Consider the following 24630-nt stretch of genomic DNA (forward strand, 5'->3'; position numbering starts at 1 on the left):
ATGGCATTACTAAAACAACTCTAAATATTAAAACCTTGTATGTATTGCAGTCTCCTCAATGACTATAATCTTGTATGTGCCCAAAAATGTCATTATGAAAATGGAGCTACCAACCTTTAAATTATTTGACCCTAAGGAAGAACTAGGCAGTAATACTGATTTCTAACAGAAAGGCTGTTTTTAAAGTTTATTTAGAGTATATAGCACATAGGCTATGGTTCTCTACATTTCTCCATTATAGGTTAATACGATTTCTGGAAATGCACGGCAAAGACCATACATGTACTAACACGAGACGAAAATTTAGCATGCAGAGGGTTAACAATCCTGTGCTTTGTCTCAACGACTGCAGTATACAGACAAGGAGAAAGGGTTCCTTAAATAAATAGACTGCTGAACCTCCGGTTTTACACAGCACCAAACATCTGTGTATTTTTACTGTACCATTCAGCCTAGTCTGTTCAAATGATTCTGGTTTTTAGTAACCTGATCAGAGACAGATTTATTTATTTTTTTAAAAAAGGTTTGATTTTTTTGGTGCATTTTACAAGTTTTGATGGCCGAGGATATGGAAAGCACAAGGAACGCAAGCAGCCTCCCTGATAACCAGCAGAACGAACAGAGCTCGGCAGACAATAGAAGCAATGATTCATTCAGTACAAATACAAATTGCACAGCACAGGCACATGGTTAAACACACACTTTCTACAAACATTCACGGACAATAGCAGCTTAAAAGGCTGCAAGGTGTACCTGTGAAACCATCGTCTTTCTCTCCATAAACCAAGTAAAGCAAATGTGAGTAATCCCTGTTTCAGCTTGACTTTCAGACACAGATTGGCCCCTCTCTTTCCTCTCCTGTTATCTCCCCTACAGCAACTCCCAGATCTTGGCCAGATGGCTCGTGCGGGCTCCGCCTTGCATGCCATGGGCTATTAATCACAACTAGCCACTCCCCCCACTGTCTCCTAACCCGATACCTGATCCTCACAGAAAGAAAAAGCAGCAAAGCCAGCCCAATGTCTGCGTTCTCCCAGCACTCCCTGAGGTGAATCAAGACGGCATTTCCACATGCAGCTGCTTATTATGCCAAGACTAAATATTTTAGATTTAACATCTTACCTACCATGTGGGGAAAAAATGTTTTCTTCATTTAGAAACTCAAAGTTTTTCCTTCCTCCATATGTTAATGCTTTACAAAGACCTGAAGTACCTCATTGAAAGTCCACCCGTATGTCAGTATCATCTGAATTCCTTGCTTTTTAGACATTTCACAAAATTTCTCCAATTTCTCATTTAATCTTTTAATAGCTGAAACAATGTATCAAACAGATACCACATTTTTCCAAACAGACGTTATTAAAAGGTATCCAGACAAAGAGCAGTTCTTCAAAGCATTTTGCCCGCTTACCGTACAACTTTGGGCTAAATAAGATACCCATACTGAAATCCTCCTGGAGTGGCTCTAATGGACAAAAAGTTATATAGTTTCGTTTCATGTTTTGGCTTTGGGGTTTGGCGGGGGGGTGGTTGCAGTGGAAAGTTCATTTTTTGCCTCTTTGCACTGTAGTTATTAAAATGAGCACTTAGCTTGCATATTTTCTTATTTATGGCCCATGAGCAACTACTGAAAAAAAAAGTTCAATTTGAAACTGCAAAACCCAGAAGCCCAATGCAATCATTCCACTTATGTAAATTTCTCCTTGACGCTCACTCTTGCCAGTTTAGGCTTCCAGGAGTGCTGCCATAGGCAGTGTCTTACTGAGAGGCAAATCTTCCAGTGTGAATCAGTCAGCAGGGTAGTTAACCTTGGGCACACAAGGGATTTTGCACATGACAGGGCACACAATCACTTCCTACAGGGGTCACTGGATAGCAACTAAATGCAAAAATGCCACCTGATTCCCACCCTCACTCCCTCTAGCCTAGAAACATCAAGAATAATTACAGTATGCCAATACTTATAGGCTATTGCTTCCTGGCTACATGGTGCCATTAGGGACCATGAAAAGCAAGTTGCAAGGGATATCAGGATTAACAAAGTTTTTACAATTACTTTGGAAGAAAAGGAGACAAGGGTAATGAAGGGACTTTAGAACCAGATGTAAACTGTTTAAAACAGTGTGAAAGGAGCAGCGGGACCATTGACAGTGAGACAGAGGAGCAGAACCATTAACAGTGAAAGGAGTCTGAAAACAGCAGGGGAGGGGAGTAACAATCAAAGTGTGAGGTCACAGGGAAACAGATAAGTCATTGTTTGGTAATTTGCTCCTTTATCTTTCAATAATTTATCAATAATTGTAAGTTATATTGGTAGTATTAAGGTCTACTAGCAGCAGCAAAGGTTATTGGGAGCAGTGGGGTTTATTAATTATAAATCAATTAAGGAAAAGTAATTAATTAACACATAATAACTAACACTAATAAAGATGGCAGAGCAGGTGATGTGTTGCGACTGCAGAATGTGGGAGCTCCTGCACATCAGTGAGATCCATGTCAAACATGTCTACATTAAGTGTCTGCGACTTGAGGAGTTTCAGCTCAGAGTCTTTGAGCAGGAGGCAGAGCTGCAGACAATGTGATACATCAGGGAGGGGGAAAATTACCTGGACACTATTCCAGGAGGCGGTCACATCCCTTAGGATGGGCAGAACTTTAAACTTGGTCAGGGACAGGAGGGTGTGACTGTGAGTCAGGCAGGTAAGGGGAATCAGCATGCAGTGATGGAGGAGCCTCAGCCTCCAACTTTGTCTAATTGTATGAAGTGCTTGCTACCTGCGTGGATGAGAAGGACTGCAAGGTGGATGAGTGGATTGACTATGGCAGCATGATGAAGGTTGCCATTCAAGTGGGTGCAGCAAAGAAGAATGTGGTAATGATAGGAGACAGTATAGTAGGGGAGTAGATACTCCTCTCTGCAGCCACTACAGGGAGCTCCAAAGGTTGTGATGCCTGCCCAGTGCCAGGGTTAAGGACATCTCCTCATGGCTGGAGAGAAACCTGGTGTGGGAGGATCTAGTTGTTGTAAGCCATACGGGAACCAACATAGGTAAAACCAGGAATGATATGCCCTAATTGTTATACCGTTGGGCAGAGCATTAAAGAAGAAATTATTGGAGCCTGTAACAAAGGAAATGTAATAATTGTGGGGCATTTTAATCTTCATATAGAGTGGGCAATCAATTTGGCAAGAATGGTCTAGGTGGTGAGTTTGTAGAATGTTTTTGTGACAGTTTCTTGGAGCCAACTGGAGATAAAACTATCTTGGATCTAGTATTGTACAATGAAGCAGGGTTAATTAGTAATGTCATAGTAAAAGATCCACTGGGAAATAATGACCATAACAACATTCAATTCTAAGTTAGTTTGAAAGTGACATACTCCAATCGCAAATAAAACTCAAACTTAAACAATGCCAATTCCATAGCTATGAGGGGAGAACTGGCTAAGGTTAATTGGGTAAATAGACTAAAAGGTATGGAGGTAAATTAACAGTGGGAAACATTTAAAGAAACAATTCAAAATGTTCAACAAAAATGCATGGGGCATCGACTATTTGTGATTTTTAATAATTGACTTAAATTAACAAAATAGATAACCATATATTCAAGTTCTGTTGAAGGGTCATGAGGACTCGAAACGTCAACTCTTTTCTTCTCCGCCGATGCTGCCGGACCTGCTGAGTTTTTCCAGGTAACTCTGTTTTTGTTTTAGTGAACCACATATTCAAGTTTGCTAACAATGCAAAGTTTGGTGTAATAGTGAATGGTATAGACAGGAGCATAAAATTACAAAGAGACACTGATAGACTGGTTGATCGAAGTGGGAAAAGCTGTGGCAGATAGATTTCAAGAGATAAATGTGAGATCATCCATTTTTGAACCAAAAAAGAATAGGTGCAATTTTTTTTTAAACAGTGAAAATCTACAAAGAGTGGAGGTCTAAAGAAATCTAGGGGTCCATGTACACAGGTTACTAAAATGTAGTAGCCAGGTACAACTAGAAACATAGGAACAAGACTAGGCCAATCGGCCTGTCGAGCCTGCTCCGCCATTCCATTTGATCAAGGCTGATCATTTACCTCAATGCCACTTTCCCGTGCTATCTCCATATCCCTTGATGTCATTGGTCTCCAGATATTTATTGATTTCTGTCTTGAACATGAGCTTCCACAATCCTCTAGGATAGAGAATGCCAAAGATTCACCATCCTCTGAGTGAAGAAATTCCTCTTCATCTCAGTCTTAAATGGCCTACCCATTATCCTGAGATTATGTCCACTGGTTTTAGACTCACCAGCAAGGGAAACATTTTATTTACATCCACCCTGTCATACTCTAAGAATTTTGTAGGTTTCAATGAGGTCACCCCTCATTCTTTGAAGCTCTAGGGAATACAGACCCGTCTCCTCAATCTCTCCCCATAAAACACGCCTCCCATCCCAAGGATTAATCTGGTGAACCTCTGTTGCATTTTTCCTAAGGCAAGTAGATCCTTCTGTAGATAAGGGAACCAAAACTGTACACAATACTCCAGGTGAGGTCTCACCAAGGCCCCATATAACTGCAGCAAGACATTCTTACACCTGTATTTAAATCCTCTTGTAATGAAAGCCAAATAATAATCAAAAAGGCTAACAGAATATTAGCCTCTGTATGTAAGAGGACTAGAATATAGAAGCACGGAAAATTTTTGGCAAAGGAGGTTATGTGGCCGATCAGGTCTGAGAGAGCTGAAAAAGAACTACCCAGACTAATATTACTTTCCAGCTCTCGGTCTGTAGTCTTGTAGATTATGGCACTGCAGGTGCAGATCCAAGTATTTTTTAAATGTAATAAGGGTTCCTACCTCTACCACCTTTTGAGGCAATGAATTCAAGACTCCTTACTGCGCTCTGGTTGAAACAAATTCTTAAGTTCCCTCTATTCCTTCTACCAAATGCTTTAATTTTATGCCCCATGGTTACTGATCTCTCTGCTAAGGAAAATAGTTCTTTTTCATCCATTCTATCTAGGCCCCTCAATTTTATGCACCTCAAATAAATCTCCCTCAGTTTCCTTCGGATTGAATTCCATTTGACATTCAGAAAATTTTTGTACCATCTGCAATCTTCTTAATCATGCTTCTTTCATTTAAGTCCAAATTATTGATATAGACCAGGAAGAGCAAGGGACTTGAGCTGCGTCCTGTGGAACCACACTCGAAATAGCCTTCCAGGCACAAAAACATCCATTGAACATTAACCGTCGCTTCCTGCCTTAAGCCAATTTTGGGTGTAACTTGCCACTTTCCCTTGTATCCCATTTTACTTTTACTTTTCCAACCAGTTTGCCATTTGGGACTTTGTCAAAAGTCTTGCTAAAATGCAAACAGACCATGTCAAATGTACTACCCTCAGCAAGCTTCCTTATTACGCTTCAAAAAATTCAATCAAGTTAGTCAAGCAAGATCCTCCCTTAATAAATCCTGCCGACTACCCTTAATTAATCCGTGCCTTTCTAAATGCCAATTTATACTGTCCATCAGTATTTTTTCCAATAATTTGCCCACACCCAAGGTTAGGTTGACTGGCGTGTAATTTCATGGTCTATCACTTCCTCACTTTTTAAAACAATAATGCAACGTTAGGAGTCCTCCCGTACCATGCCTGGAGCCAGAGGGGATTGCAGCCTGAGATACATTTCATCTGGGCCTGGCAATTTATGTACTTTAAAAGATAGTAATTCCCTTAATACTTCCTCTCTCACTAAGTTTATCCCATCCAATATTTCATACTCTTCCTCCTTAACTACATGTCTGCTTCATCCCCCTCTTTTGCGAAGACAGACACCAAGTATTGCTTAACAATCATGCCCACATTTTCTGCCTCCACACGACGTTACTTTTTTGATCTCTATAAAAGAGCTTTAGGTTTTGCTTGATTTTAATTCCCAACTTCTTCTTCATATCTTCTCTTAGCTTTGTTAATTTCCTTTCTAATTTCACCTCAGCACTTTGGTGTTCTACTAGGCTTGCTGCATTATTGAGCTCTCAGTATCTAGCTACCAGTGTCATGCGCAAGTGAGTATAGAGATAGGAGGGTAGTCCAGATGAATGTGTGGCTGGAGAGATGGCGCAGGAGGGAGGGCTTTAGATTTCTGGGACATTGGGACCGTTTCTGGGGGTGGTGGGACCTGTACAAGGCGGACGGCACCTGAACCGGAATGGGATTAACATCCTTGTGAGGAGGTTTGCTAGTGCTGTTGGGAGGGTTTAAACTATCTTGGCAGGGGGCTGGGATCCTGAGAGGAGGTTCAGCAGGGGGAATTGCACAGCCAAAATTAGAAGAGAGTGCAAGTGAGTCTGGAAGGCGTAGTAATTATAGGCCAATTAAAGCACAAGGGAGTTCGGCAAGGTAGGATGGTATTAATTTTAATGCAAGGAGTCTGATGAATAAGGCAGATGAGTTGAGGGCACAAATTAACATATGGAAGTATGATGTCGTTGCTGTCATAGATACATGGTTGAGAGAGGGGTAGGATTGACAACTCAATATTCCAGGATATAGGGTCTTCAGGTAAGACAGGGAAGGAGGTAAAAGAGGAGGGGGTATTGCAATATTGATCAAGGTTTCAATTAGAGCAGTAAGGAGGGATGACATCTTAGAAGGCTCCTCAAATGAAGACATATGGGTAGAACTGAAAAACAAAAAAAAAGGAGCAATCACATTGCTGGGAGTGTACTATTGGCCCCCAAACAGTCAGAAAGAAATAGAAGAGCAGACATGTAGACAAATTTCAGAGAAGTGTAAAAATAACAGGGTAGTAATAGTGGGGGATTTCAACTTCCCCAACATTAACTGGGTTAGTCATAGTGTGATAGGTTTAGAGGGAGCGGAATTTTTAAAATGCATCCAGGAGAGCTTTTTACGCACTACATAGCGTGGGGGGAGGGGGGTGCGCGCGTGCGCGGTCCTGGACTTAATTTTAGGGAGTGAAGCTGGGCAAATGTTAGAGGCATCAATGGGGGAACATTTTGCAGATACTGATCATAACTCTATTAGAGTCAAGGTTGTTATGGAAAAGGACAAGGATGAGTTCTAAATCGGGGGAAGGCCGATTTTAATAAGATCAGATATGATTTGGTTAGAGTGGACTGGGAGCAGCTACTTTTAGGTAAATCTGCATCAGAGCAGTGGGACTCATTCAAGAAGGAAATAAAGAGAATACAGGGCTAACATACTCCAGTAAAGATAAAGGGTGGGACACAAATCCAGGAAACCCTGGATGTCGAGGGGTATATTGGATTGGAAAAAGAGAAAAAGGGAGGCTTATGGTAGATACTGAGGGCTCAAAACAGTGGAAGCCCTAGGAGTATAGAATGTGTAGGGGGGAGGGGGAAACTTAAAAAGGAAATTAGGAGGGATAAAGGGGTCACAAAGAAACATTGGCAGGTAAAATAAAGGAAAACCCAAAGTTATTTACAAGTACATTAAGAGTAAGAGGATAACTAGGGAAAAAGTAGGGCCCATTAAGGACCATAGTGGTAATTTGTGCGTGGAGCCGGAAGACGCAGGTAGGGTTCTAAATGAATACTTTGTGTCGGTGTTCATAAGTGAGAGGGACGACATGGGTATGGAAATCAGGCAGGAGAACTGCAATATCATTAAAGAAATTAGCACAGAAAGGGAGGAGGTTCTAAGTGGTCTGGCAGGCTTAAAAATAGATAAATCTCCAGGCCCGGATGAAATGTATCCCAGGCTGTTGAGTGAAGCAAGGGAGGAGATAGCAGGGGCATTGGCAATAATTTTCAATTCCTCTCTGGCCACAGGAGAGGTGCCAGAGGACTGAAGGACAGCTAATGTGGTACCATTATTCAAGGGAATGGATAATGCAGGGAACTACAGGCCAGTTAGTCTAACCTCAATGGCAGGGAAACTATTGGAAGCAATTCTGAGGGACAGAATTAATCTACCCTTGGAGAGGCAGGGATTAATCAAGGACAGTCAGCATAGTTTTGTTAAGGGGAGGTTGTGTCCGACCAATTTGATTGAATTTTTCAAAGAGGTGACCAGGTGTGTAGATGAAGTCAATGTATTTGATGTAGTCTACCTGGACTTCAGCAAGGTTTTTGATAAGGTCCCACATGGGAGACTGATGACAAAAGTAAGAGCACATGAGATCCAAGATAATTTGGCAAATTGGATCTAGAATTGGCTGAGTGGCAGGAAGCAGAAGGTGATGGTCAAGGGATGCTTTTGTGACTGGATGTCTGTGTCCAGTGGGGTTCCATAGGGATCGGTGTTGGGTCCCTTGCTGTTTGTGGTATATATAAACGATTTGGACTTGAAGTAGGAGGGTTGATCAGTAAGCTTGCTAATGACACGAAAATTGGTGGGGCGATAAATAGTAAGGAGGATTGCCTTAGATTACAAGAGGATATAGATGGGCTGATCAGTGGCAAATGGAATTTAATCTGGCTAAATGTGAAGTGATGCACTTGGGCAGGACAAACAAGGTACAGGAATACGCGATGAATGGTAGGACCCTGGGAAGTACTCAGGATCAGAGGGACCTTGGTGTGCATGTCTTCCAGTCCCTTAAGGTAGCAGGACCGGTAGATAAGGTGGTTAAGGCAGCATATGGGATACTTGCCTTTATTAGTCGAGGCATAGAATATAAGAGCAGGGAGTTATGCTAGAACTGTATAAAACGCTGGTTAGGCCACAGCTAGAGTATTGCGTGCAGTTCTAGAATTCGCATTATAGGAAGGATGTGATTGCACTAGAGGGCAGAGGAGATATACCAGGATGTTGCTTGGGCTGGAGAGTTTTAGTTATGAGGAGAGATTGGATAGATTGGGGTTATTTTCCCTGGAGCAGAGGGGATTGAGGGGGGACATGATTGAGATGTATAAAATTGAGGGGCATAGATAGGGTAGACAGGAAGAAATTTTTCCCCTTGGTGGAGGGATCGGTAACCAAGGGGCATAGATTTAAGGTAAGGGGCAGGAGGTTTAGGAGGGATGTGAGGAAGAATCTTTTCACCTAGAGGGTGATGGGAATCTGGAACTCTCTGCCTGAAAGGGTGGTAGAGGCAGAAACCTTCATAACATTTTAGTATTTGGATGTGCACTTGCGATGCCATGGCATACAAGGCTATGGACCTAGTGCTGGAAAATGAGATTAGAATAGTTAGGAACTTGTTTGACCGGCGCAGTCCTGATGGGCTGAAGGGCCTTTTTCCGTGCTGTAGACCTCTGACTCTATAACTAAAGCTTCCCTTTTTTTGCCTTATTCTATGCTATCTCTTCCTTCACATATAGGAGGTCTAGATATGGGAGTTCCATTTATTTTCTTTGTAGGAACAAATTTGCTTAGAACCCTCTTCATCTCCTCCTTTATTGAGTCACATTGTTCTGCCACTCATATACCTTTAAATTTCCAGTCCACTTTTGCCAAATCACATCACTGCTTTGTAAAATTCGTCTTTCCCCAAATTAAGGTTTCTACTCTGGGTCTGTCTTTTTTCATAACTATGCCAAATCTAATCAAATTATGAATTATCACTACAAAATAGAAAGAGAAGTTTTGCTGCAGGCAAATAAAAGCCCTGATTAGACTATATCTGCAGTATTCTGTACAGTTCTGGGCATTGCACCTTCGGAAGCATACACTGGCCTTAGAAGGAGCATCACACAGATTCATCAGATTGTTACCAGGGCTCTAAGGGTTAGATTATGAGGAGAGATTACGTAAACTATGCTTGCAACCTCTGCAATATTGAAAGTTGCGGAGTCATTTGATTGTTATATTATTTTAGTCGTTGAAAGGAATTCTTAAGGTAGATAGAGAGAATAATTTTCCCTGTGTTAACAGCCTAGGACAAGGGGCCATAACTTTAAAATCAAAATCAGGCCACTTGGTACATAAATTAGGAGCTTAAGAAACAGGAGTAAGAGCAAGCCATATAGCCTCTCGTGCCTGCTGCACCGTTTAATAAGACCATCGCAAATCTTCAGCCCCAATTCCACTTTCCTGCCCTATTGCCATATTCCTTGATTTCCTTTTGGTCCAGAAGTATATTGATCTCAATGTTGAATATACTTAATCACTCAACATCCATAGGCTTCTGGGGTAGAGAATTCCAAAGGTTCACAAGGTGAAGGAATTTTTCATTATTTCAGTCCTAAATGGTCTGCTTCATGTAGAGGGCAGAGAAGTGTTGGAACTCGCTTCCACAAAAAAGCAATAGATGCTAGTTCAATTAATAATTTTAAATCCAACATGGATAGATTTTTTGGTAGTTAAGGGAATTAAGGATATGGAGCCCAAGTGAATGTATGGAGCTATGATATAGCTCGGCAATAATCTGATTAAATGGTAGAACAAGCTCAAGGAGCTGAATGGCCTAATCCTTTTCTTACCATTCAATTATGCCACACCACCCAGTAAGCCATTCAGGGACTTCTATGATCAAACTATTTAACACAAGAAAGTAGAAAAGATCAATACACACAAAAGCAATAGACAACAGCTTTCCTCTACCACCATCAACTTGAAAGTAGCAACTGGAAATTTAGGGGCGGGCAATAAATGCTGGCCTGGCCAAAACGCCCACATCCCATGAAGGAATTTAAAAAAGAATTAGGTGATCCACCTCAAGGAAGACAAAATTTGAAAGCCGAAACTTTCAGGTTTATAAAGATGGACTAATTTTTTTTAAATCACAATTGTCTTTATTCACTTTCAAATAAACAAACCAGGAGGGTCATTTTGAACCTTAAATATTTAATCTCTAAACAATTCCATTTTTGTTATCTGAAATTGCACACACTAATAGCGATATAACCAAGGGTATAATGAAATTGGCATTTCAACTTCAAGGTTTGTCATTATAAGTTGAAGAAGCCCCATTGCAAAATTACGGTCAGGAGGGAAATGAATGCTGAGATTCAAAATAAATAAAAGCTTAAACAACTAAAATCAAAAAGAAACAGCTTTGCATAGTCCTAGAATCAGAATAATTACAATACAGGAGTCCTTTTGGCCAATTGTGTCTGTGCAGGCTCTCTGTAAGAGCTATTCAGCTACTCAGGGCTCTCAATATTTACTTCAGTGATGGTCAAAATGCCATGATATAGACATTGAAAACCTTATCTAGGAGCATTCAAAAGCAGAGGAATCTGAGGATAACGCGCACAAATTGTTGAAGGTGGCAGGACTGGTTGGGAAAGCAGTAAGGAAGGCGTGTGGGATCCCGTGCTTTACAAATAGAGACATATCTCAGCCTTTTCTGCGGAGTCCTGCAAGTCTTTTCTCTTTAGATAATTATCCAATTCCCTGCTGAAAGCCATAATTGAATGTGCCCCCACCACATTCTCAGGCAGCGAATTCCAGTTTCTAACCACTTGCTGACAAGTCTTGTCTTGTCACCTCTGGTCCTTCTACCATTCACCTTAAAGTTGGTGTCCTCTGGTTCTCAACACTTCCACCAACAGATCCCTTATGACTTTGAACAAATATCCTCTCAACCTTCTCTTCCCTAAAGAGAATAGCTCTCGCATTGCCAATCCATATATCCTTGTAACTAAAGTCTCCCACTACTTGAACCATTCTTATAAATCTTTCTACACCCTCTTCACATCATTCCTAAAGTCTAGTGCTCAGAATTAGACATAATATTCCCAGTCAAGTCGAAGCAGTGTTCTAAAGGTTCACCATAATTTTTTTCTTTGATGGGATGTGGGTGTCATTGGCAAGGCCAGCATTTGTTGTCCATCACTAATTGCTCTTGAATTGAGTGGCTTATGAGGCCATCTCAGAGGATCGCTGTAGGTCTGGAGTCACATGTAGGCCAGACCAGGTAAATATGGCAGATTTCCTTCTCTAAGGGACACTAGTGAACCAGATGGATTTTTATGACAATAAATGAGTTTCATGGTCACCATTATGGAGGCTAGCTTTCAATTCCAGATTTTTTGGATTGAATTTAACTTCTATTAGCTGTCGTGCTGGGATTGGAACCAGTGTCCACAGGGCAATAGCCCAAGCTTCTGGATTACTAATCCAATGGCATTATCACTACACCTACATCTCCTCAAAAGCAACTTTTTAACTTTTATACCCTATGTCTCTATTTGTAAAGCCTGGGAAGTATATTCAATTAAAGCTCAAGCCAAATTTCTCCCTTCTTAAAAACAATGGTGGACGATTCAATAGTGACAGAATCTCAGGTATCTTGCTTAATTGCCCATCCTGGTGTATGTGGCTACATACTAAGCACTGGAAAACTACTGAAACGCAAGGTGCAGCTAGCATTTCCTGGTGGAAGTGAGTATATGTGACCACCAGTCAGGTATGGAGTTAGCAGTGAAGGGCTCAAATACTGCGTCTGGACTCCTGCACAAAGATTGATCATCTAGGGGAGGTAACGCAGGTACTGGACAAGATAAAGCTAATCATTGCATGTTCCAAACTCACATTCCAGACTTCAACGAAGATAATGTGAGAAATCTGACATCAGGAAAAGTATATTTTCTCTCCTCTCTCACCTGAATTTGACAACTTGCTTCAATTCACTTCCAAGGGTATTATCCAGTATTCATCTACACGGCCATTTTACCTGTCAGCTTCAATAGTGAGTGTTAACAGGCTACTTGATCACAGGAGGCACCAACTTTTACATAAACATACAGAGTAACTGGATAATGAAAAGGAATCCAAGTGCATTCTCTTCTGCATTATCCACTCCCACTGGGGTAACCGACAGCTGCACATCTATTATTTCACATCCTCACCTGAGATTAGTACTAGGGCAATCAACACACTTCCTTAATATACATAAATAGTTAACAGTAATGTCGATAGTTCAAATCTAAAACCTACTTGTATGGAATATCTGTGCAGCACACCATGTGGGACACTTAACTACTGAGCCATAAGGACAGCCAAAGTGACAAGATCTTTACTGGCAACTTTATAATTTCTCTTCAGTTTATGATATATGCCACCAATAATCAAATATGCAAATATCTTGATCTCATCTACCAATGCAGTCAATTAACAAACTGTACTCAACCTTCTTCTGATTATTGGATAAAAATAAGACAAGTTCTTGGAGACTGTTACTGGACAATAATGCATAAGCTAAAATCAATCTTTTATCGGTCAGCAAACAAGATGCCTTGTTTAACCTTTCCTGTGATGAAAAATCTCAGCATCGAGGTCGCACTCAGACCAATCTCTTATCGACTGGCAAGAATGGAACTTACAGTTAAATAGATTCTATGCCAATACTGGTGTGTCTTTCATAATGTACAGAGCCATAAGTGTTGCTAAATTCACAGGCTCCTTAAAATATGATCCAATACTTCTATGGAATTGCTTCTTACCTTATAACCCACAGGTATTTTGAAGTTGGTTTTGTTTTATATATTACACCTTTTGGTAACTCTTTCAAGTAGCCATAATTCATGTGACTGAGTCAGTGAGCACTGGCAGACAGTTTGGCCATGAAGGGCATTACAGCTACTCCCAGTCTTGTCCTAATTGCTGTTCACACCATGCGCTTTTCAAGAGGAACCATTGCATAGTGGTCAGGATATGGCCCATTTTCCCCCTTCCTTAAGTACAATCAGTAAGGGGAGGCGATGGCATGGTGGTATTGTCGTTAGACTAGTGATCCAGAGACCCAGGGTAATACTCTGGGAGCCCAAGTTTGAATCCCACCACTACAGATGAATTTGAGTTCAACAGGAATCTGGTCTAATGATGACCATGGAACCATTGCCGATTGTTGTAAAAATCCATCTGGTTCACAAATGTCCTTTAGGGAAGGAAATCTGCTGTCCTTACCTGGTCCGGTCTACATGTGACTCTGACCCACAGCAATGTGGTTGGCTTTTAAATGCCTTCTGAACAACGGCAATTAGGGATGGGCAATAAATGCTGACCTAGCCGGCGACATTCACATCCCATTCATGAATTTTTAAAAATGTAACCCTCTTCCCTCCACTGCTGCAGATGAAATTAGCTAAATCTGCAATTCAGAAATTGAACCGAGATCTCCCTGTTTTAGAACAGGATATCACACCAACTATCTAGTTCCTCGGCGTCAATTGGGCATTGTAAATTATCCATTTCACTTTTCCATACTATAGAAATGACCTTTTAAAAGGGCACACAGAGACCTAGCAGAGTAGGTGAGCGCAAATCTCCACAAACTAAAAAGAAAATCTTCTACATTTCTAAGTATTAAACTAGTGCTACTTTTGCTGAACAGATTGCACACAGCCCTGCCTATTAAAAGGTGCCAGCACTTCCTGCAAACGTTTGATAATTTACACTACAATTATTTCTCACTCCCCCGACTTTAAAACTGGAAAATACTTTTTTTTAAGGCAAACACTTAAACGCAGGTGGTTGACACTGGCAGAAAAATGCTACAGCTACAGTGCTTGATCCTTACACTTTATGAACTGTGCAAATAAAATAAGGGTAAATGTCTCAGAATGAAGTGAAATTCTGTTAGCCTAGAAATAATTTCACTGGCATGGATTCAATCAATCATTCAGGCCAAGCAGTGACATCGACTTTTCCAGCTATTACCTCGTGCAACTTCATGCAGTTGACGAAAGGCCAGCTGAACACTCGAATAGGCTGCAGACTTGCACCCACTGATATTAAACAACTGCTAAAATATAGGAAGATACGCAGCTTAGAAGTTAGTTCCTGCGCTCAGGTACAATGATAAAAGTGAGGGCTGACAGCCATTTCCAGTGAAGAACTTCATCACTGAACACAATGTGACCAACACTAAGCTTTTACTCACACTCTTGTTCCAGTAAGGTCACAGATAGCAAACACGTCTGAGAAGCATGGCTGATTTTTCCATTCCCTAGTCCAGAAGTATTGAGGCTGCTTTCAGTAAAACAGTCGCTATCAGCTATGTCAGGACAAACAAGACCTGGGTTTTTACTGGTCTAAATGGCTATCATATGAAGGTAGTGAAGCAATGTCAAAAATATGAGTTTTGAGAAAGATTTTGAGGGGGTGGGGAGAAGAATGGCAGGCAAGCCTGACAGGTTTAGGAAAATAGTTTCAAAAAGCAGGGCTGAGGCGCTTCTAGCACCAATTCTGGGGCAGGATCGGAGTGAGTGGGGGTAGGGTGAAAGTTGGGTGGAGGAGTTTATGGGATGGCTAAGGCTATGAAGAGTTTTAAGTGGAATAATTTTAAAATTGAGGTTTGGGGGCACTGGTGGCATATTGGGCAGCAACGGATTAACTGAAGTTTATGGAGGATGGGAGGCTGGCCAGGAGAGCACTGTTGTTGTTGTTAAGTTGGAAGTGAGAAAGGCATACGTGAAAACCAAGGCAGAGGCAGACAATGTTATAGTGAAAGAATTAGGCGGTTTTTGTGATGATATGTGTATGGCGTCAGAAACTCAATTTGGGATCAATTATGACATTACAAACAGTGGCTGGGATGAGACACACATCTCATGACAAAGGAATAGAATTTGTGGCACTGGCTGAATCCGATGACTTCAATATTCCCAATGTTTAATCAGAGGAAATTGTGGCTTATCCAAGGCTGGATTGCTAGATAGGGCAGTGAAGAGGTAGAGATGGATATTGTCAGCAGGAATATGAAAAGTGACCCCATGACTGCAGATGATATCCCTAAGCAGCAGAAGCACATAAGGAAGAGAAAGCAGCCAATACACATGTTTGGGGGAATCTTCTGAGATAACAGTTTAGGACAGACAAAAGGATATGCTCTGGCTACAGGTGCCAACAGGCGGCAATCTCAACTGATCAGACAACAGTGGAAATCCACAGAAGGATGATGGTAGGGTTGATCGCATCAGAAGCTGAAGAGAGCAAGGAGGGATAATACACCAAGGCCACAGTCACTGAGGACATCATGTGTGACTAGGCATTTAAGTTGGGAGCTTCCTGGTTGATAGCCCAGCTACTGCCTATAGAAGAGTTGTCAAGATAACCACTATATTTTCACAATTTTACAATATTTAGGAATTATCTGCAGATATTTCATAATATAAAATTTGTATGTATTATAGATTATTGAACTGTCAGATGGTGCAGTTGTAATAGATAACACATATTTCAAAAAGACAGAAATCTCATGCTGGGAAAAGAAACAGAAGTAATTTCTTGCTGTGCATTATGTGGCAACAGTGCAAATAAAGGCCATTTGTAAAGGTTATAAGCTACCTAAAAAACCTTGACTAGTTTGTGACATCAGCAGAACTCCCAAAACTGAACTGCAGCCTCAATTTCACTGCCAATTATTTATTGTTCAGAATGAATACATTAAAAAAAATGTTTCTTTAGGTTTTCTTCTGTTCATATGACAGGCACAGTAAGTGCAGCAGAAATGATACAACATATAGTACAACCCAATGATGATGGAAATTGTCACATAAGAAAAATAAGGCAGGCATCTATATCGCCCCTTTGAGAAAATACTCAAAACACTTAACATTCAAATAAACGTAGCAACCATTTTGCACATAGCAAGACTACACAAACAACACAGCAAAAATTCAAATGGTCAGTTAATTTGTTTTTGATCAACGAAGTAACATTAGTTAGGGGACCACATTTTAAACTTGCAATGGAAACACTACACTGGAAAAGAGAAATGAAGCCTCAGTACCACATAGGACAGTTGTCCTCGAATGGACCTCGAACCTATGTAGCCTTCTGACTCAGAAAAGATTGCAACCAACTAAGCCAAGCTGACATTTGGTGTAATGGCGATATAAAGCTCAACAGTTACCAATAGCTATCTCAGCCTTGAATATACTTAACGGCCCAACCTCTACTGACCTTGCGGTAAAGAATTCCACAGATTCACTACGCTCAGAGAAGAAATTCCTCCTCATCTCTGTTTTAAATGGGCGTCCCCTTACTCTGAGATTATGCCCTCTGGTCCTAGACTCTCCCACAGAGGGAAACAACCTCTCAGCATCTACCCTGTCAATCCCCCTAAGAATCTTATATGTTTCAACAAGATCGCCTCTCATAATCCAATGAGTACGGGCCCAACTGACTCAACCTCTCCTCATAAGAAAACCCCTCCATGCCTGGGATCAATCGAGTGAACCTTCTCTGGACTGCCTTCAATGCCAGTATATCTTTCCTTAAATATGGGGACCAAAACTGTTTACAGTATTCTAGGTGTGGTCTAACTAGTGCCTTGTGTAGTTTTAGCAAGACTTCCCTATTTTTATACTCCATTCCCTTTGAAATAAAGGCCAACTTTCCATTTCCCATACCTATTATCTGCTGAACTTGTACTTTTTGGGATTCATGCACAAGGACTCCCAAATCCCTCTGTGCTGCAGCTTTCTTTAGTCTTTCTCCATTTAACTAATATTCAATCGCCTCTATTCTTCCTGCCAAAATGCATAACCTCAAACATTATATTCCATCTGCCACATTTTTGTCCACTCGCTTAACCTGTCTATATCCCTCTGTAGACTCTGTCATCCTTACCACTTGCCTTCCCACCTATTTTTGTGTCATCCCAAAACTTGTCGATAGTACATTCACTTCCCTCATCCAAGTCATTAATATATATTATAATTAATTGTGGCCCCAGCACTGAACCCTGTGGTACTCTACTAATTACAGGTTGCCATCCTGAAAATGCCCACTGTATCCCAACTCTCTGTCGTCTATTAGTTAGCCAGTCCTCTATCCATGCTAATATACTGCCCACAACACTATGGGCTCTTAACTTATTAGGTAGCCCTATGTGTGGCACCTTATCGAACGCCTTTTGGAAATCCAAATATATTACATCGACTGGCTCCCCTTTATTTATCCTGCTTGTTACCTCCTCAAAGAATTCTAATAAACTTGTCAAGCATGATTTCCCCTTCATGAAGCCTTGCTGACTCTGCTTAATTAGACTATGTAATTCTTAATGCTCTATTACATCCTTTATAATAGACTCCAACATTTTGCCATTGACAGATGTTAAGCTAACTGGTTTTTTTTGTGTCCCTCCCTTTTTGCAAAAGGATGTTACATTGGCAGTTTTCCAATCCTCTGGGACTTTTCCAGAATCTAAGGACTCTTGGAAGATTACTACCAGTGTATCCACTATTTCTGCAATATTTCCCTTAGTTTCCTAGGATGTAACCCATCAGGTCCAGGTGACTTATTGGCCTTTAGCCCCATTAGTTTTCCTGATACTTTTCCTCCAGTGATAGTTATTGTATTTATTTCCTCCCACTCCTTTCCCTCATGATTATTTAGTATTTTTGGTATGCTATTAGAGTCTTCTTCTGTGAAGACTGATGCAAAGTATTTATTCAACTCCTCTGCCATTTCCTGGTTCCCCATTACTAGTTCCCCAGCCTCATTCTCTAAGGGGCCGATATTGACCGTTTTTATATTACTTGCTAGTTTACCCTCAAAGTTTATTTTCTCCCGCTTTATTATTATTTGGTCATCTTCTATTGGTTTTTAAAAATTTCCCAATCCTCTGGCTTACCACTAATCTTTGCCATATTGTATGCTTTTTCTTTCACTTTGATGCTACCCTTAACTTCCTTGCTTAACCATGGCTGGTTTATCTCCTCCTACAATCCTTCTTCCTCACTGGGATATATTTTTGTTGTGAGTCATGAACTATTTTCTTAAACGTCTGCCATTGTTCATCAACCGTCTTTTCTCCTAAGCTACTGTCCCAGTCCACTCCACCCAACTCTGCCCTCAATTTCTTTGTAATTACCCTTATTTAAGTTTAGCACTGATGTTTCCAAACTAAGTTTCTCACTCAAACTGAACGCTGAATTCCACCATGTTATGGTCACTGTTTCCTAGAGGATCTTTTACTCCAAGATCATTTATTAAACCTGCCTCGTTACTCATAACCAGATCCAAAATAGCCTGATCCTTGGTTGGACCCACAACATATTTTTCTAGGAAACTGTCCCAAATACACGCAATGAATTCTTGCTCGTGGCTACCTCTGCATTAGAAACTATCCCGAAAACATTCTATGAACTCATCTATGCTATCTTATTTTTCCAATTTGTGTAGATTAAAATCACCCATGATTATTGCTGTGCCATTATCTCTTCCTTTATACTCTGTCCTACCATGTAGTTACAATTAGGGGGCTTGTACACCACTCATTTTATCATTTCTCATTGCAAACCAAACTGCTTCTACATCCTGACTTATTGAACTTAAGTCATCCCTCTCTAATGTGTTAATACCATAATTAAGTAACAGAGCCAATTGTCCACCTTTTCCTAGCTTCCTGTCCTTCCTAAATGTCACAAATTCAGATCCCAATCTACTTTTTGAAAAAAATCATTCATGGGATATGGCGTTGCTGGCTGGGCCAGAATTTATTGCCAGTCCCTAATTGCCCTTGAGAACTAAGTGGCTTGCTAGGCCATTTCAGGGGGCATTTAAGATTCAACCACATTGCTGTGGTAAAGACAGCAGAGTTCCTTCCCTAAAAGATATTAGTGAACCAGATGGGTTTACAGCAATCGACAATAGTTTCATGGTCATCATTAGACTTTTAATTCCAGATTTTTTAAAAAAATTGAATTCTGCCATGGTGGGATTCCAATCCAGGTCCCCAGAGAAGTATCCTGGGTCTCTGGAGTACTAATCCAGTGACAATACCATCACCTCCCTAGCCATGTCTCTGGAACAGCTAACTGATTGTACTGATTTATTTCTATTTGCTTTATCAGTTCATCTGTTTTGTTTTGAATGCTATGAGGATTCAGATACGGAGGCTTTGTTTTGTTCTCTTATTATTTTTGTAATATCTAGCCTTATCTGATTTCCTCTTAGATTTGTACTCTCTGTCCCTTCCTTTCATGATCTGTTTATCATTTCCCATATTAGTATCTTTCTCTCACTTTTGGGTAACCACATCTTCCCAAATTTGATCCCTTGCTCCCACTATTTAGCTTAAAACCCTCTCTACTTCCCTAGTTATGTGGCTCACTAGAACACCAGCCCCAGCATGATTCAGGTGTAGGCCGCCCCAATGGGACAGCCTACCTTCCCCAGTACTGGTACCAGTGCCCATGAACTGGAACCCACTTCACCCACACCCGTCTTTATCCACACATTCATCTCTCTAATCTTATTTGCCTTATGCCAATTTGCATGTGACTCAGGTAATAATCCAGAGATCATTACCTTTGAGTTATGCTTCTTAATTGGTGCCTAGCTCCTCATACTGACTATGCATAACCTCTTTCCTCATCCTTGGTCGTTGGTACCAGCATGGACCACGGCAACTGGACCCTCCCCCTCCCACTGTAAGTTCCTCTCCAGCCCTGAGCAAATGTCCTGGACCCTGGCAACGGCCAGGCAACACAGCTGTCTTGACTCTCTCTCTTTGCTGCAGAGACCAAGGTCCTTTTCCAACAGCTGACATAGCAAAATACCGACCCCCGTTGATTCAGATCAAGGGCAAGGTCCTGGAAAATGTGGCCGATACTTCATATCTTTGGAGCCTCCTCTCAATGAATTTATTTATTTACTGTTTGCATCATTTCAGAGCCAAGCAATAGCCTTGTCAGTGGGTTGATGGAGTTCTTCAAACTTGCCTCAAGTTTCGTCAGCGGACACTCCTTGGCAATGTGAATCATTGTTTGGACTGCACCACAGCTGCAGCCTGGATGGTCTTGGTGATCCCACTGATCTTGGGTGGCTTCATAGAGCCCTTGGCCAGTCTGGGATCAATTTAAAAGGACCCACTGTCGTCATGGGAGATCAAAGCTAGCTAGACAAGCAGTGGGGTCTATGATGAGAGAGTGGTTTATGATTGATGTTTTCTCCTGCCAATCCTCCTGCCATAGTTTCTCAGCTGTTAATCCTCAGTCTGATGGGTTTAACCATATAGGGTGGCCTGAGGGAAGATGTACTGCTGATGGGTTGACAAAGTTCTTGAATAAAAGCAGGCTCGAGTTGGAACAGATCTTCTTCAGCAGCCTGCCTGTTGCAGTTACCCTCCTGATGTGGCACAGGGAGTCAATGTTGCTCAGGACTGGGAGCCAGGTGAGATGAGTTGATCGAAGAGTACCTGTAACGATGCACATTGTTGAGTTGAGTTGCACATCAATAAATTTAGTGCAGGCAAATTGGAACCATACTGGTGCGTAGTATTCTGCAGCCGAGTAGGTGGTGACAAGAGTAGAGGTCCTTCGGGTCTTGGTCTGTGATCCCCATGAGCTACTGGCCAGTTTACAGTGGAGGTTATTTTTTTCTGCAGCCTTGATGAGGTGCTGTCTGTATGTGGGGGACCTGTCAAGGGTGACGCCTAGATGAACAGGGTGGAGACCGTGCTTCAGTCTCTGGCCATCCAGGATAACGTTCAGTTCCCTCTTAGTGCTGACATTGTGAAGCTGGAACTTGCTAGAGGCTGTTTTACTGGCGCTCAGTTTTAGGAATCATGTCTTACGGTAGTCAGCCAGCTTTGCAATATCATTTTAATGCATCTTCAAGCACAGGGAAAATCTAAGCCTGTATCCCACAGCAGAAGTCACCTGCATAAACTTCTGGGACCAGGTTGGGGGGGGTAGGTTGTTGGTGTACAAGTTGAACAGGATTGGGGCTAAGACAGACCCCTGGGGTAACTCATTCATCTGTTTCCTCCAGGTGCTAGTCTAATTTTGTCATATGGATCCTGAACTGTCTGCCCCAGAGCAGTCAGTAACTCTGGGAGGGAGAACGCTTGATATTTTGACAAGTAGACCAATGTGCAAGGCTGCATCGTACGATGCAGTGAGGTCAAGGAAAATTACCCATTTTAAGATTCTTTGCAAGACATTTTCAATGATAGTGATCAGGCCCTCACATTAATCACATGTGCTTCTTCCTTGTTGAAAGCCTATTTGGTTTGCACTCAGGATGTTCTTCACTTCTGGCTTGATCCACTGTAGGATTAGGGGCTCTACTACCTTGAAGCATACTGATAGCAGAGTTATTGGCCAGTAGCTTGACAGTAATCAAGAAGTGTAATCTGAAGAAGAACCATACAGACTTGAAATGTTAACTCTGTCTTTCTCTCCACAGATGGTGTCAGACCTGCTGAGTTTTTCCAGCATTTTTTGTTTTTGTTGGTAATTTTGGGTCTTTGCCTGGCTTTGGGAGGCCGATGATTTTAGGTATGTGCCAGGATTTTGAAGTCTTGCTTCACATATGATCCTTGTAACTAATTGGGCCCATGGGCCAAGGTGTTTTAGGAATTCAGAGGATGTTCTCATAACCAATAACAGTGTCCAGCTTTGTCCAACTCTTGACAAAGGCAGACATAGATGACGAAATTCATCATCACCTCCAATGTGCCAACTCAGCCTTCAACCAACTGAGGAACAGCATTTGAGGACCAGGGTCTCAAACCTGAGACTAAGGTCAATGCTTATTGGGCAGTAGTGGTTCCCCACGCTCCTATATACTTTGGAGACTTGGATGGATTATAGCAGATGCCTCAAAGCACTGGAGAAGTACCATCAGCGGTTCCTCAAGATCCTCCAAATCCAGTGCAAGAGGGCAGTCCAATAGCAGCATCCTCTCCCAGTCGGAAAGGCACTGAACATATTAAGAGACTGCTATGCATTCTTGATATATAACAGAGACTTCATTTGGGAACATGAAGAGGCAAAGTGGAGGCATTGGAAGGAGCGCACAAACGTCCAATCTATCTACCCAACCCCTCAAGGAGCACCTGCTCTCCATGTGGCAGACTCCACATGTCACGCATTGGACTTATCAGCCATTTCAGAACCCTTTGAACCTAAATGGAAGCAAGTCATCCTTGAACCCGAGGAGCTGCTTAGGAATAAGAGATCAAATGATACTGTCCTCCAAACCAGAAAGAATTTGTTCACTTGTTATTTAAACCTTCATTAGATTAACCAAACTTGAAAACGAACACAAAGTATCAGTGTATTGTAGTGGCTCTCTTCTCTCCTTTATTGATGATTCGGACTTGTTTAGGGAACTGCTTCAGGGACATTGGCAACCATCAGACATCTTGTCTTACTGGCTAATTCTTCATCTATGAGCCTAGATTGAGTGTGTTAATTGGCTATTCAATTGTGGAATGCATAACAGTGTCTCAAAGCTGTTTTCAACCACACACTTTCCTAAATGGTTATTAGATGGTTATTAAGAGTTTGACTCCCAACCGATTTTTTCTCGCCTGGCAACATACAATCCAGAGAAGGCTGATGGCTAGCTCTCTCTTCAGTCCATCCCCTGAAGGGACACTTTTCCCTGAACACTTTCAACTTCAGATTATCTTTCATGTAAACAAAATTCTTCAACACATTTAAACATTATACTATGCAGCATCTGTTTAATATATTCCATTCAACACTGAAATTTCCTGCCTAATCTTAGAGCTAGGAACAGTGCACGCACACCATTTACCATGTAGGGCCAACCACCACAGTCTGATGTTACACATTGAAAAAGTATTCCAAGAGTGAAGTGAATGTTCATGTAAAACTACTCAAACTTTTTTAAAAGTTTGAAGGTACACTGCCTTTATATATCATTTACCGGCTGAAAGATTCAGGTTTAAGCCATTGCTATTCTTCAGCTCCCTGGCAGCCTAGCGCCTCCTGAGATGATGGTTTGCGTCGTTGTGGTCAACTCAGTTTTAAACATCATCCAGTGTGGCTCAGGAGCATTAGTCTGCCATGGCAGCCACTGCCGCATTTGCTACAGATGAATGTAGGTGGCCGAGGTGGTACAAGATTTGCTGGCCTCTATTTTCTCTGGGCCCTTTTCTCAGCCAGCTGAACTTTCCCTTTCTCCCAACCTCTTATGACGTTCCTCCGAACAGTCAGCCTCCGGAGATGGTACAAGATTTGCTGGCCTCTATTTTCTCTGGGCCCTTTTCTCAGCCAGCTGAGCTTTCCCTTTCTCCCAACCTCTTATGACGTTCCTCCGAACAGTCAGCCTCCAGAGTCCTGGCCATTAGCTGCTTTCACCCAGTTGTCTGTTTTGATGTCTGCCATCTTCATATCACACTCACAGGGGTCCTAAGGGTATACACCCATTATCCATCCAATGAACATGGCTGAGCCATTACAGACGTCAATGGCTTATTAATAAGTATATGCTGATGGAGGTCCTGAAGCACGCTAATCCTGAGTTGGTGATCTTGCCCCACCAAGCAATGCCAAAGATACAGTTGAGAGCAAAGGTGGTCAATAGGATTGCAAAATCTTGGACATTTTGATCAAGGCTAGTCATCTGGTGCATTTCATAATATTAGTATGGTAGGCCTTTTGAATTTACACCAGTAGCTGTGTGAATTTCTTGCACATTTCCTTGTTTTGAGCAGCTAAACTGTACTTCACCTGCAGCAATACACACTCGAGTAGACAACTCAATACCAGAGCAATGGTGTTAGCTCCAGCGCACCAGCCAAAGTTGATAGAGTGCCCAGAAACCAATGCGTGACATAACTTCAGAAACCTACAACACACACAGTGAAACTTTCCAACTTATTGGTGTCACTATGACCATATGTAAAACTTGAGCATATCCATCCATGTGAAGCAGACTGCTTTATCCTAAACCCATGAGTACCACAGTGCAAACAGAAATTTATACCTGTGGCAT

General features: G+C 41.6%; 1 protein-coding gene across 8 annotated transcripts in view; it reads right to left on the reverse strand.

The window, feature by feature from the left end:
• LOC121271737 (RNA binding protein fox-1 homolog 1-like) overlaps positions 1-24630 on the reverse strand; it is a 312146-nt gene that overhangs the window by 92779 nt on the left and 194737 nt on the right. The window contains exon 1 of one of the 8 annotated variants that reach the window (XM_041177948.1): positions 754-905. The exons of the other annotated variants lie outside the window; for them this stretch is intronic. Coding sequence (XP_041033882.1) covers positions 754-780 — 27 coding nt within the window. The 5' untranslated portion in view covers positions 781-905. Of the gene's footprint in view, positions 1-753; positions 906-24630 lie in introns of those variants that run through there. 8 annotated transcript variants of the gene reach the window in all.

This window comes from Carcharodon carcharias, chromosome 31 (assembly GCF_017639515.1).
Source record: "Carcharodon carcharias isolate sCarCar2 chromosome 31, sCarCar2.pri, whole genome shotgun sequence".
NCBI classification, from domain to species: Eukaryota; Metazoa; Chordata; class Chondrichthyes; order Lamniformes; family Lamnidae; genus Carcharodon; species Carcharodon carcharias.